General features: G+C 49.6%; 1 protein-coding gene across 1 annotated transcript; it reads right to left on the bottom strand.

The window, feature by feature from the left end:
* Positions 1-1,703: 1,703 nt before the first annotated feature.
* TRIB3 (tribbles pseudokinase 3) lies at positions 1,704-13,955 on the bottom strand. The gene is made up of 4 exons (XM_087962378.1): positions 13,657-13,955; positions 7,004-7,288; positions 5,338-5,630; positions 1,704-2,582 (listed from the first exon to the last, which is right to left on the bottom strand). Exons 2-4 carry the CDS (start codon positions 7,286-7,288, stop codon positions 2,096-2,098), a joined length of 1,065 nt encoding a protein of 354 aa, XP_087818504.1. The 5' UTR covers positions 13,657-13,955; the 3' UTR covers positions 1,704-2,095.
* Positions 13,956-14,674: the final 719 nt, after the last annotated feature.

Below are 14,674 nucleotides of genomic sequence, written 5' to 3'. Positions count from 1 at the left end.
GTCGGGAGGAAGGACCAGATCTTGGTCACCTCAAATCTTGGCTTGGACTTCAAACCCAACCAAGAACTATGGGCTCACACAATGAGGACCTTCTTTTGCCATCCCGTCTTCACAGATCTGTAGTTAAAATAAACACACACACGCACACATGAATGAAAACCCTGAGTGGAGAAGAGGTGGAAAACCATCTCAGGCCAAGTGAGCAACCTTCGAAAACATGGTGGCCAACATTGTCTTCTTGAATCACAAGCCCCCTCAATGTTTTTGGATCAAGGAAGATCCTCTGGAGAAGAAGGCCCCAAACATCCCACATCTGTCAAGTAGAGTTGTGAAAAACAAAATTCGGGTGAGAAATTTTCTGTGTCGAGAGCAGCATCCTCCTTTTAAGGCAGGGTTGGAATTGAAAAGGTTGCGTCCAAAAAAAAAGGGGGGGGGGAAAGAAGACGAGAAAGGACGTTGTTTGGAGCCAATGTTTTTTCAACCTTGGCTGCTTTTAAGATGGGTGGGCTTCAACTCCCAGAATTCCCCTGCTCTCCGAGGAATTATGGGAGTTGATATCCACCCCTCTTAAAAAGCAGGAAGTTTGAAAAACACCGATCAACCCAACCCGTTTGCAGGGTAATTCATTATTCACCCTAAGGACTTGCAGGATGCAAGCAATTTAAGGCCACCCCATTTTTGGATTGGGGGTGTCAGAAAAAACAGGGAAAGCCAACCCAAGGACCCCACCCCCTTTGGCTCAAACCCCCCCCCAACAAGGCTACCCTCTTCCTACCCCCCCTCAGAAAGCACCAGTCCCTCCTTCCATCTCAACCTCTTCTTTGGCACCAGGCAAAACGATCCCACGCTTTGCAGAAATGTCCATCATTCCACGTTGCTCTCCTTTCTGGTCCATTCCTACCCCCCTGATATGGTGGACCATGAAATCCAGCCCTGGGATGCGGGAAAAAAAACACAGGATCTGCATCCAAATCTCTTTCGGTGGGGTCCTTGGTACCCTCTGAGCTTGATGGTTTTCTTGCAGACATTTCATTACCATGCTAGGTAATATCACTGGTGCTAGAAGAGGTGGCGGGGTATGTGGAGTGGAGGAGAAGAAAGGAAGGAGAGCTTGTGGGGTCCTTGGTGCTCTCGGAGCTTGGCTGTTTTTTTTTGTTTTTTTTTGCAGACCTCTCATAACCAAACTAGCTAACATCATCCGTAGTGGAAGGGAGTGGGGTTTGCAGAGAGGAGGAGGAGGAAGAGGGGGCAAGGAAGAGGAGGAGGAAGAGGACGACTAAATGGTCTTAATAGTAGTGGAAGGGAGTGGGGTTTGAAGGGAGGAGGAGGAGGAGGAAGAAGAGGAGGAAGACAATGAGGACTTCAGGGTCCTTGTTGCTCTCTGAGCTTGGCTATTTTCTTGCGGACATCTCATAACCAAACTAGGTAACATCAGTAGTAGTGGAAGGGAGTGGGGTTTGCAGAGAGGAGGAGGAGGAGGAGGAGGAGAATAAATAGAAGAGGAAGAAGAGGAGGAGGAGGAGAAGAAGAAGGAGAGGAGGAAGAAGAGGAGAGAGGAGGAGGAGGAAGAGGAGGAGGAGGAGGAGGAGGAGGAGGAGGAGGAGGAGGAGGAGGAGGAGGAGGAGGAGGAGGAGGAGGAGGAGGAGGAGAAGGAGAAGGAGAAGGAGGAGAAGGAGAGGAGGACAATGAGGATTTCGGGGTCCTTTGTGCTCTCTGAGCTTAGCTCTTTACTTGCAGACATCTCATTACCAAACTACGGAACATCATCCATGCTACATCACTTTCTCCCATCAATCATTCCAGCAGGTTCCTTGTCCCAGATCAACAATACAGATCCCAAACTAAAGGTGCAAAACTGCCTTCTTTAAGAGCTTGCTGGTGCTTAACAAAACTCCCCTAGGTTTCTTTGGCATAGGTGAGAACGCAAAGGGCAACGGGGGGGGTCTCTCCCCATGTTCTGGGACCCCTGCCCCATGAAAGGGCAAAGGTGAAAGGTACTCTGTCCCCGCAAAAGGCACTTCCGAGCTGGCTGAGAGATATGGCCTCCGATGCCCCCATGCTTGCTTCCTTCTGCATCCTTCCACTCAAGGCCATTTCATGTCTCCGCTTCTTGCAATTTATCCGAATTCTTTCTGCCGCTCCCCATTTCGGGAACCACTTGCTCCAGTCCTTGCCCTCCAAGGGGGCTGACCCCCAACGCTTTGGGGACTGGGTTCGAAGCCAGCCAAGGGTGGAGCAGGATCCCACTGGCGGTCAGCCTTTCGGCCGGATCCCTCCGCAAGAGGCACCGGATGAGGCACTGGGCCTTGGGCGAGAGGTCGCCCGGGACTGTAAAACGTCCGCGGCAGATCTTGCCAAACAACAAGGTGGGCTTGGTGCCCTGGAAGGGGTAGCAGCCCACCAGCAGAGTGTAGAGGGCTACCCCTAGGCTCCAGATATCAGCGGCCTTTCCAGAGTAGGAACCCTTGCAGCTCAGGATTTCGGGGCCCACGTAAGCCGGACAGCCGTGCTTGTCCATCAAGGCGTCATCGGAACCCATCAGGACCTGGGCGTCTTCCAGGTTCTCCAGCACCAACTTGGACCTGGAGAAACCAAAGGGATAGTTATGGTTTACTTTTATTGTCCTTGCACCTCGTACAACAAAATTAAAAACCATCTTCGGTGTACCTTATGACGATGAAAATAAACACAAACACACGTCCTTCGCGTTCTAGGCAATTGAATTGCAAACTCCCTGATATTGCATGAATATTGCCCTATACAGTAGAATTCGATAGAGTTACTGGCCTGGGATAGAAGCTGTTTTTTTCAGCCTATTTGTCCTTGTTTTTATTATTATCCTGCACCGTATGCCAGATGGTAATAGTTTAAAAAAAGGGGGCCCAGGATGAGATGGATCTTTGAGAGTGTTTTGAACTTTCTTTCTTTCTCTTAAATAAATTTTATTAGATTTTCACCTTTAAAAACAAATTCTATATACATTTTTTGCAGTTATTTGTGGCATTGGTTATTCCATTTTCCTGTACGTATATAAATATACATATAAATATACATACATACATACATAGATACATACATACATGCATACATACATACATAATTTACAATTATACTTTTACATTTACGTCTTTTCTTTCTATTATCTAACCTGACATACCATTTTCCCCAGACCGTATAATACTCTTTTTCTTCCCTCTCCTGCAATACCATTGTAACTTTGTTCATTTCTACACAATCCATTACTTTCTTTATAAATCATATCATCTGTGGGACTACTATCTAATTTCCAATTTTGAGCATATATTATTCTAGCTGCTGTTAATATAGAGTCTTTTGAACAACTTTCTTAAGGCAGCGGGAGCTATGAAGCTCTTCCAAAGAGGGGAGAAGGCAACCCATGATCCTCTGGGCAATGACGTTGACCCTCTAAAGTGCTCTCCTATCTGCCACTGTGCAATTGGCAAACCCTACACAGGTGTGCAGTAAGTTAAGATACTCTCTATGGTGGTAAAAGGTCACCAGCAGTTTTCTATTCACTTGTTGTTTCCTGAGAAGCCTCAGGTAGTATAATCTCTGCTGGGCCCTTTTGACCAGGGCTGCAATATGAGCACCCCAGGTCAGGTCCTCTTTTAGGGTAACACCCAGAAACTTAAAAGTGGCCACTTGCTCCTCTCGGTCTCCCTTGATAAGCAAGGGCTGGAGGTCTGATCTGTTCCTTCTATAGTCCACTATAAGCTCCTTGGTCTTTATTGGGGTTGAGGACCAAGTTATTGTCTCCACACCACGAAAGCAACCGGTCCACCTCATCTCGGTAGGCAGACTTATCCCCCTTGGAGATGAGTCCCACCACTGTTGTACCATCTGCAAATTTAGCAATAGTATTACTAACGTGAGTGGGAATGCAGCCATGCACATGAAGAGTGTAGAGTAAGGGACCCAACAGGCAACCCTGTGGTGTAACAGTGTAAAGAATAAGGCCTGAAGAGGTATGATTACCTAATCTGAACCTCTGTGAGCAGCCAGACAGGAAATCCATAATCCAAAGGCAGATTGAATTAGAAAGTGCAAGGTCCAGAAGTTTAGACACTAATAGTCTATGCGGAATAATTGTGTTAAACGCAGAACTAAAATCCACAAAAGGCATCCTCACATAGCCCTCTCGCTGTTCTAGATGAGTCAGAGCAGCATGAAGAGGGATGGCTATAGCGTCCTCTGTAGATCTAGTTCTTCTGTATGCAAATATATAAATATATATATGTGTGTGTGTGTGTGTGTATGTATGCCTGTGTGTAGCGTGTGTACATATGTGTTATGTATCTATACCAGTGGTGGCTAACCTTTTTGGGCTCCCATGCAGAAAATTGTGTGCATGCGCACTTACATGCCAGCACCCAGAAGGCAATGCGCCCCATCCCCCCCGTGCATGCGCGCACAACAACCCCTTGCCCGCTTACCTGCACTGCACATGTGTGTGCCTCCCAGCTGATTTTTGGCCCATTTGAGGCCTTTTTCAACCTCCCAGGGGCTCGAGGGAAGCTGCTGCAGCCTCAGGAGGCTGAAAAACGGGCCTTCCAGAAATACCGCAAGTGCCAAAACGGGCCCTTTTTCGGCCTCCAAAGGCTGAAGAGGCTTCCCTCAAGCCTCCGGGAGGCCGAAAGCTGCCTCCCCCGGTCTCCAGAGGCCCTCCGGATACTGCAAAACAGGCCTCCCGGAAATACCGCAAGTGCCAAAACGGGCCCGTTTTTCGGCCTCCAAAGGCTGAAGAGGCTTCCCTCAAGCCTCCGGGAGGCCGAAAGCTGCCTCCCCCGGGCTCCAGAGGCCCTCCGGATGCTGCAAAATGGCCTCCTGGAAATACCGCAAGTGCCAAATGGGCCCGCTTTTCAGCCTCCAAAGGCTGCAGAGGCTTCTCAAGCCTCCGGGAGGCCAGCTGCCTCCCGGCTCCAGAGGCCCTCCGGATGCTGCAAACGGCCTCCCGGAAATACCGCAGTGCAAAACGGGCCCGGCCTCCAAAGGCTGAAGAGGCTTCCCTCAAGCCTCTGGGAGGCCGAAGCTGCCTCCCAGGCTCCAGAGGCCCTCCGGATGCTGCAAAACGGCCCTCCCGGAAATACCGCAAGTGCCAAAACGGGCCCGTTTTTCGGCCTCCAAAGGCTACAGAGGCTTCCCTCAAGCCTCTTGGAAGGCGAAAAAGGCCTCAAACGGGCCTAAAATCAGCTGGGTGCCGTGCGCCTGTGCAGTGCAGGCAAGTTTAGCTGGGGCTCGCATGCCTGCACGTGCGCCATAGGTTCGCCATCATGGATCTATACGCTTTTGAGAGCAGCTGGACTTTTCAATTCTCACCGTTCTCGATCTGTGAAGACAAACTTTCTCAGTTTGATGTCTCGGAGGACGATGCCATGCTGGTGACAGTGAGCGACGGCTTCGGCCATTTGTCGGAAAAGAGCAACTGCCTCAGACTCCGGCACACGCTTGCACCGCCTCACCAGGTCGTGCATGTTGTCCTTCCCGGACTCAAAAAAGACGTAGACATTCTGGTCTCCCACGATGACCTCGGCCACCCGGGCAATGTTGGGGTGCGAGGGGAGAGCAGCGTATGGCGCCATCACCTCTGGGTAGCTCTTCGCCGGATAAACCTGGAAGGGAAGAGAAAGAGGTGAGAAGAAAGATCAAGCAGCAGAATTATCTGGGAGTAAGGCGGGCAGCCTATAAATTTGATAGATTAGAGATACATAGAATGATAGATGGATGGATGGATGGATGGAGGGATAATACAGAGACAGACAGACAGACAGATGGTAGATAGATATTAAATAGATATAGATGTTAGATAGATGATACAGACCGAGACATAGATGATAGATGATAGAAAGATAATGATAGATAATAGATATAGATAGATGTTAGAGATGAGAGATTATTAGATGATAGACAGATGATAGATATTAAATAGATGATAGATATACAGTAGATAGATGTTTGATAGATAATAGATAGATAGATAGATAGATAGATAGATAGATAGATAGATAGATAGATAGATAGATAGATATAGATAGAGAGGGAGGGAGGGAGGGAGAGAGAGAGAGAGAGAGAGAGAGAGAGATTAGATAGATGGTAGACAGGTAGATATGATAGATGATAGAAAAATAGATGTTAGAGATGATAATTAAATGATAGATAGATAGATAGATAGATAGATAGATAGATAGATAGATAGATAGATAGATATGATAGATAGATATTAGATAGATGATAGACAGGTAGATATGATAGATGATAGAAAGAGATAGATGTTAGAGATGATAATTAAATGATAGATAGATAGATAGATAGATAGATAGATAGATAGATAGATAGATAGATAGATAGATAGATAGATAGATACCGGTGGATTATAGATAGATGTTAGATGATACAGACAGACAGACAGATGATAGATAGATATTAAATAGATGATAAATATAGATGTTTGATAAATATAAAGATAGATAGATAGATAGATAGATAGATAGATAGATAGATAGATAGATAGATAGACAGATAGATATGATAGATATATATTAGATAGATGATAGACAGGTAGATAGATGATAGATGATAGAAAGATAGATAGATATATAGATGATAGATATTAGATAGATGATAAACAGGTAGATATGATAGATATTAGAAAGATAGATAGATGTTAGAGATGATAATTAAATGATAGATAGATAGATAGATAGATAGATAGATAGATAGATAGATAGATAACCAGTGGATTATAGATAGATGTTAGATGATACAGACAGACAGACAGATGATAGATAGATATTAAATAGATGATAAATATAGATGTTTGATAAATATAAAGATAGATAGATGATAGATAGATAGATAGATAGATAGATAGATAGATAGATAGATAGATAGATAGATTGTTTGTTAGGGGATTCTGGGAATTGAAGTCCATGTTTTAAAGAGGCCAAGCTTAAAGAGACACACTTCTACGCCCACCATCTCATACCTTGCAGGTCATCTCTGCCTCGGTGTGTCTATTCACAGCCCTGTAGGTGCATCCACCTTCTGTGGGCTCCAGAAGGATGTAGGGACCAATCTGAGTGATGGTCAAACCCTCATCCGTGGCCGGAGGGCACTGAGGCAGGGGCTGGAGGCAGCGGGATGGCTCCGGAAGCTTCTCCACACGCGGGCGCTTGGGTGCCAGGCCGCCCGCTTTTGAGGCTTTCTCACAGCACAGTCGCCTTTTCGGCACGTGGGCCTCTGCGGAAGGCTTTGGCACCAAGAGGCTCATCTGGAAAGAGCACAGCGGAGAGGAGAGAGTTAAGGTCAGTTCCAGGCATTTTAGGTCAAAAAAGTCACGGCTGGCAAGGATGCAGACCCCTTTTCTAGCTCTGGGTCTGGCCCTTGGGATTGTAATTGGAGCTTGGGAGCTTTCTTGCAGTCGTTTCATGGCCCAACTAGGGAACAACATCAGTGTAGAAGGCAGTGGGGATTGCAGGAGGAGGAGGAGGAGGGAGGAGGAGGAGGAGGAGGAGGAGGAGGGAGGAGGAAGAAGAGGAGGAGAAGAAGAAGAGGAGAAGAAGGAGAAGAGGAGGAGAGAAGAGGAGGAAGAAGAAGAAGAAGAAGAAGAAGAAGAAGAAGAAGAAGAAGAAGAAGAAGAAGAAGAGGAGAACAATGACTGTGGAAGAGCTCGTGCTTTCTTGCAGACTTCATGACCCAACTAAGAACAACATCAGTGTAGAGGCAGTGGGGTTTGTAGAGAGGAGGAGGAGGAGGGGGAGGAGGAGGAGGAGGAGGAGGAGGAGGAAAGGAGGAGGAAAGGAGGAGGAAAGGGAGGACTGGTATCCTGGTGCTTCGAGCTCGGTTGCTTTCTTGCAACGCCTGGAGGAACAACATCAGTGTAGAAGGCAGTGGGTTTGTAGAGAGGAGGAGGAAGAGGAGGAGGAGGAGGGAGGAGGAAAAGGAGGAAAGGAAGGAAAAGGAGGAGGAGGGGACTGGTCTTGGTGCTCTCTGGCTCGGTGTCTTGCAGACATTTCATGGCCCAACATGTCTACCAAGGGGAGTTTGTGGAGAGGAGGAGGAGGAGGAGGAGGAGGAGGAGGAGGAGGAGGAGAGGAGGAGGAGGAGAGGAGAAGAAGAAGAGAAGAAGAAGAAGAAGAGAGAAGAAGAAGAAGAAGAAGAAGAGAAGAAGAAGAAGAAGAGAACAATGACTGTGGAATCCTTGGTGCTCTCTGAGCTCGGTTGCTTTCTTGCAGACATTTCATGGCCCAACTAGGTAACGTCCTCAGTGCCACAAGGGGTAGGTTGTGGAGAGAGGGAGGAGGAGGAGGAGGAGGAGGAGGAGGAGGAGGAGGAGGAGGAGGAGGAGGGGAGAAGAAGAAGAAGAGAAGAAGAAGAAGAAGAAGAAGAAGAAGAAGAAGAAGAAGAAGAAGAAGAAGAAGAAGAAGAAGAAGAAGAAGAAGAAGAAGAGAACAATGACTGTGGAATCCTTGGTGCTCTCTGAGCTCGACTGCTTTCTTGCAGACGCTTCATGGCCCAACTAGGGAACAACATCAGTGTAGAAGGCAGTGGGGTTTGTAGAGAGAGGAGGAGGAGGAGGAGGAGGAGGAGGAGGAGGAGGAGGAGGAGGAGGAGGAGGAGGAGGAGGAGGAGGCAAGGAGGAGGCAGTGGGGTTTGTGAGAGGAGGAGGAGGAGGAGGAGGAGGAGGAGGAGGAGGAGGAAAAGGAGGAGGAAAAGGAGGAGGAAAAGGAGGAGGAGGACTGTGGTATCCTTGGTGCTCTCTGAGCTCGGTTGCTTTCTTGCAGCTTCATGGCCCAACTAGGGAACAACATCAGTGTAGAAGGCAGTGGGGTTTGTAGAGAGGAGGAGGAAGAGGAGGAGGAAGAGGAGGAGGAGGAGGAAAAGGAGGAGGAAAAGGAGAAGGAAAAGGAGGAGGAGGAGGAGGACTGTGGAATCCTTGGTCCTCTCTGAGCTCGGTTGCTTTCTTGCAGACATTTCATGGCCCAACTAGGTAACGTCCTCAGTGCCACAAGGGGGTAAGGTTTGTGGGAGGAGGAGGAGGAGGAGGAGGAGGAGGAGGAGGAGGAGGAGGAAGAAGAAGAAAGAAGAAGAAGAAGAAGAAGAAGAAGAAGAAGAAGAAGAAGAAGAAGAAGAAGAAGAAGAAGAAGAAGAAGAAGAAGAGAAGAAGAAGAAGAAGAAGAAGAAGAAGAAGAAGAAGAAGAAGAAGAAGAAGAGAGAACAATGACTGTGGAATCCTTGGTGCTCTCTGAGCTCGGTTGCTTTCTTGCAGACGTTTCATGACCCAACTAGGGAACAACATTGGTATAGAAAGGGGTGGGGTTTGCAGAGAGGAGGAGGAGGGTGTCCAAAGTCATGCAGTACCTAGGAAGGAGCTGTCACCGTTGCAGCCACAGCGGCTGATGTAAAGACGGAGCAAGTTCCTCCTGGCCTTGACTCAGGAGACCGTGTGGCCTCAAACCTCAGGCGGGATTTCCTGAACAATAGCTGCATTCTTTCAAAGTTACCAGGGAAAACGCTCTTGTATGACCCTTCAAAGATTTTGCTATAACCGCCTTCCGGCCCTCCTGGATGGAGCCTGAAGAACATGTGTGGACAGCGGTACAAGAATAGCAGAATGGGAAGGGGCCTTGGAGGTCATCTAGTCCAACCCTCTGTGTCCTACACCATTTCAGAGAAGTGACGGTCTAGACTTTTCTGAAAAACAACCCGGGATGGAGAGCCCTCACGATTTCTGCAGGCGAAGCTAGCTTGATCAACTCCACTTTTGCTCTCTGAACAGAATAACAGTGTTGGAAGGGACCTCAAGAGGACTTCTAGTCCAACCCCCTGTTCAGGCAGGAGGCCCTATACCATTTCAGACAAGTGGCTGTCCAGTCTCTTCTTAAAAACCTCCAGGGATGGAGCACCCACAACTTCTGGTGGCAAGCAGTTCCACTGGTTCATTGTCCTCACCGTTAGGAAATTTATCTTTCATTTAATATCGCATTTCATTTCATCCATGGCTTCTTGTTTTGCCTTCAGGTGTTTTGGATAATATTTTCCTCCCTTTTCATTACCCAAACTAGGTAACGTCATCAGTGCTAGTCCTACCTAGTTGGTGACTTAATTAGGGAACTGATTAAGAAAACAAAGAAGAGAAAGAAGAGAAAGAAGAGAAAGAAAGATAGAAAGATAGAAAGATAGAAAGAAAAAGAAAGAAAGAAAGAAAGAAAGAAAGAAAGAAAGAAAGAAAGAAAGAAAGAAAGAAAGAAAGAAAGAAAGAAAGGAAGGAAGGAAGGAAGGAAGGAAGGAAGGAAGGAAGGAAAGGAAAGGAAAGGAAAGGAAAGGAAAGGAAAGGAAAGGAAAGGAAAGGAAGGAAGGAAAGAAAGAAAGAAAGAAAGAAAGAAAGAAAGAAAGAAAGAAAGAAAGAGAAAGAAAGAAAGAAAGAAAGAAAAGCCAACCAACTCAGAGAGTCCCTCGCCTTTCCGGGTTTCCCATCCAAAGCCGCAGCTCTGCCAAGATGCCAACTGAGGTGATCTTTCCCCCTCTCCGCACGCAGGTGAGTGAGTCATCCAGGGCATGTTGCAAGAGGCTGGCAAAGCACCTTACCTTTGCTCACCTGTGGCAGAGTTCCTTCTTAAACCCCCCCCCCCCAGGTGATCACAATCAGCAATGGCATATGCAAACACAACAATGTCCCCCTGCCTTATTTTTCGGTGTACAGAAAGTCCCTGCTGTGACAAGTCTAAATGCAGCTAGTCCTCAATTTACAAACAGTTTGTTTAGTGACCGTTTGAAAACAGGAAGAACAATCCACCCGTGGAACAGAAGTTGCCCTCGGAAGTTGTGGGGGCTTCATCCCTGGAGGCTTTCAAGGAGAGACTGGAATGCCCTCGGTCAGAAATGGTGCAGGGTCTCCTGCTTGGGCGGGGGGTTGGACTGGATGACCTACAAGGTCCCTTTCCAGCTCTGTTAATCTGTATCTATATCAATCATCACCTGAGACTTTCAAGAAGAGATTGGGCTGTCAGAAATGGTGTAGGATCTGCTTGGGCAGGGGTTGGACTAGATGACCTCCAAGGTCCCTTCCAACTCTGTTATGTGGGAGCTTCATCCCTGGAGGCTTTCAAGTAGAGACTGGAATGCCCTCAAGTCAGAAATGGTGTAGGGTCTCCCACTTGGGCAAGGGGTTGACTGGATGACCTACAAGGTCCCTTTCCAGCTCTGTTAATCTGTATCTATATCAATCATCACCTGAGACTTTCAAGAAGAGATTGGGCTGTCAGAAATGGTGTAGGATCTGCTTGGGCAGGGGGTTGGACTAGATGACCTCCAAGGTCCCTTCCAACTCTGTTATGTGGGAGCTTCATCCCTGGAGGCTTTCAAGTAGAGACTGGAATGCCCTCAAGTCAGAAATGGTGTAGGGTCTCCCACTTGGGCAAGGGGTTGGACTAGATGACCTCCAAGGTCCCTTCCAACTCTGTTATGTGGGAGCTTCATCCCTGGAGGCTTTCAAGGAGAGACTGGACTGCCCTCTTTCAGAAATGGTGCAGGGTCTCCCACTTGGGCAAGGGGTTGGACTAGATGACCTACAAGGTCCCTTCCAGCTCTGTTAATCTGTATCTATATCAATCATCACTTGAGACTTTCAAGAAGAGATTGGACTGTCACAAATGGTGTAGGGTCTCCCACTTGGGCAGGGGGTTGGACTAGATCAGTGATCCCCAACCTTTTGATGCTGCGGCCCGGCACCGCATCAGCTGGCGCCTGCCCGGTACGCATTGCTGCGCCGCCATCTTTTGATGAAAACGTGCCCGGTGAGCTTTCACCCGAAAAGCTCACCGGAAGCACTTTTTCATGAAAAAGATGGCGGCGCCAGCAAGCCGCGGACCGGTAGGGAGTTGTTCCATCGGACTCGGCACCGTCCACGGACCGGTGGTTGGGGACCCTGGACTAGATGACCTACAAGGTCCCTTCCAACTTTGATTATCTGTTATCTGTTAAAATGCAATGGGAGTGGGGAAAAAAGCAACTTATGGCCATTTTCCACTCTTATGACGGTTGCAGTGCCTGGGGGCTCACACGATCCCCTTTTGTCACTTTCCAACAAGCCAAGTCAACGGGGGAAGCAAGCCTGATTCACTTAACGACCGGGTTTCTATCTAAACATCGGCAGTGATTCCCGTCACGACCATATTACTCACTTAACATGGGCACCGATTCACTGAACGACCGTGGCAACAAAGGTCGTAAAGTGGGGCAAAACTTACTTGTCTCGCTTAGCAACAGAATATTTTTAGTGTGTGGGGGGGTCCATTGCCGTCGTAAGTCGAGGACCACTAGTTTTTTGTTTGTTTTTTAAAAATCAGGGAATTGTTTTATGGGGCTTACATTTCCAAGTTGCAAAACGGGTTCGATCCCTGTCTAGGGTGCCCCGAAAGTGCCAGATCCCAGCTTGGCCTGGCCTTTGCCCTCTTCCCACATGTGCCAAGCGCATACCAGGGTGATTCATCCCATGGGCCACTCACGGATGGTGATGCACCATTACGGAGCAATGCGCCAGGGGCTGAGTCAGCAACACCCAATGCTTCCCTCTCCACTGAGCCATTGGGGCCAGGAGGTGGACTAGCCCCCCCCTTTCCCCCCCCCTATCCTGCCAACCTCCCGGACCCCCCAAAAAAAACCCCAGCCCGGCTGAGGATCATGGGTCCTGTAGTTTCTCCCTCCCCGCATCTTCCTTTAAGAATGCACCTGTGGTACCTCTGCATGGGGGGAAACTCTCGCAGGGTTTTTTTTGGCCTCCCCTGAAAACTCAGCCCCCTCCCCTCCTCCTCCCCACTCCTCAATTCTTCCCCTGCCCCCACCCCGTTTGCGTTTGTAGCTCACCCCCCCCCACAAAAAGAAAGTCAACCTGTGCAATTAAGGAGAATTTTTCTGACCGTGAGAACCATCAACCCATGGAACCAAAGTTGCCTTCAGAAGTTGTGGGAGCTTCATCCCTGGAGGCTTTCAAGAAGAGACTGGACTGCCATCTGTCAGAAACGGTGTAGGGTCTCCTGCTTGGGGGGGGGTTGGACTAGATGACCTCCAAGGTCCCTTCCAACTCTGTTAATCTATTAGTTAAGACTTCTGTGGTAGATCTAATCCTGCTCTCTTAACCTGGGAAGGACCAGGGGAGACATGAAGCTTTCAAGAAGAGACCGGACTCCCACCTGTCAGAAATGGTGTAGGGTCTCCTGCTTTGGGGGGGGTTGGACTAGATGACCTCCAAGGCCCCTTCCAACTCTATTATTATTCTATTATTCAGAAGTTGTGGGAGCTTCATCCCTGGAGGCTTTCAAGAAGAGACTGGACTGCCATCTGTCAGAAGCGGTGTAGGGTCTTCTGCTTGGGTAAGCGGGTTGGACTAGATGACCTCCAACGCTGATGATCTGTTATCTGTGGGACTGGGAAAAGGGTACTTCGAAGCGGTGGGGAAAGGTGGCTCCAATGCACAGGGGACCTCCGAGCATGGGCAGAGGGCTCGAGGGGGCAGAGGAAGAAGTGGGAGGAAGCCCCCGCACCCCCCTCTTCCCCCGTTGCTTAGAGGGGTGCAGCGCATTGTCATCGCCCGCCCCCCCCACAAGCCAGTCCGGGACACACACCCCCTCTCCCCCGTACCTTCGCGCCGTGCGCAGTGGGGTGGAAGCGGGGTCTTCTCTGCCTTCCTCCCCCGGGAAAGAGCCCAGGCTGGCGGTGGGGGAAGTGGGGTCTCAGCGGCGGCGCGGGGCCATCCTCGCCCTTGCGACCGACCCCGCGGAGCGGCTTTGTGTGAGCCCCGCCGCCCGAGCCGCGGGGATGATGTAACCCCAGCGGCGGCTGCGGCGGTGGCGGGGTGGGCGGCTGGCAGCGCCCGCCTTCCTTCCTGCCTTCCCTCCGCCTCCGGCTCCGCCTCGGCTCGGCTCGGCTCGGCTGACGCGGCCGGCAGCGCGGATTGCAGCAGGACTCCGCCTCGATTGCAGCCCGATTGCGCCACGGGAGCTGCGCTTGCGCGGACGGGCGCTTTTTTCCAAGGGGAGCCCCGCCACCTCCCATCGGCAGGGCTGGCGTGGATGGGACTTGGAGTCCTTAAGGACCCTGGGGAATTTGGGGCTGCTGAGATGGGAGTTGGAGTCCTTAACGACCCTGGGGAATTTGGGGCTGCTGAGATGGGACTTGGAGTCCTTAAGGACCCTGGGGAATTTGGGGGCTGCTGAGATGGGAGTTGGAGTCCTTAACGACCCTGGGCATTGGGGGCTGCTGAGATGGGAGATGGAGTCCTTAAGGACCCTGGGCATTGGGGGTTGTTGAGATGGGACTTGGAGTCCTTAGCGACCCTGGGCATTGGAGGCTGCTGAGATGGGACTTGGAGTCCTTAAGGACCCTGGGGAATTTGGGGGCTGCTGAGATGGGAGTTGGAGTCCTTAGCGACCCTGGGGAATTTGGGGGCTGCTGAGATGGGACTTGGAGTCCTTAAGGACCCTGGGGAATTTGGGGGCTGCTGAGATGGGAGTTGGAGTCCTTAAGGACCCTGGGGAATTTGGGGGCTGCTGAGATGGGAGATGGAGTCCTTAAGGACCCTGGGGAATTTGGGGGCTGCTGAGATGGGACTTGGAGTCCTTAATGACCTTGGGCATTGGGGGCTGCTGAGATGGGAGTT

The sequence above is a fragment of the Notechis scutatus genome, chromosome 3 (assembly GCF_049901735.1).
Source record: "Notechis scutatus isolate UNSWTSFEM ecotype Mainland chromosome 3, rNotScu1.2, whole genome shotgun sequence".
NCBI classification, from domain to species: domain Eukaryota; kingdom Metazoa; phylum Chordata; class Lepidosauria; order Squamata; family Elapidae; genus Notechis; species Notechis scutatus.
The sequence above is the reverse complement of the archived record's forward strand: the minus strand, read 5'-3'. Positions and strand labels throughout refer to the sequence as shown.

Excerpts from the sequence above, each read along its gene's own strand:
- TRIB3 (XM_087962378.1), bottom strand. The coding sequence starts at position 7,288 with ATGAGCCTCTTGGTGCCAAAGCCTTCCGCAGAGGCCCACGTGCCGAAA. Across the intron at positions 5,631-7,003 it reads AGGCAGAGATGACCTGCAAG|GTTTATCCGGCGAAGAGCTA; the intron begins GTATGAGATGGT and ends CTTCCCTTCCAG. Across the intron at positions 2,583-5,337 it reads GTCTTCACAGATCGAGAACG|GTCCAAGTTGGTGCTGGAGA; the intron begins GTGAGAATTGAA and ends TGGTTTCTCCAG.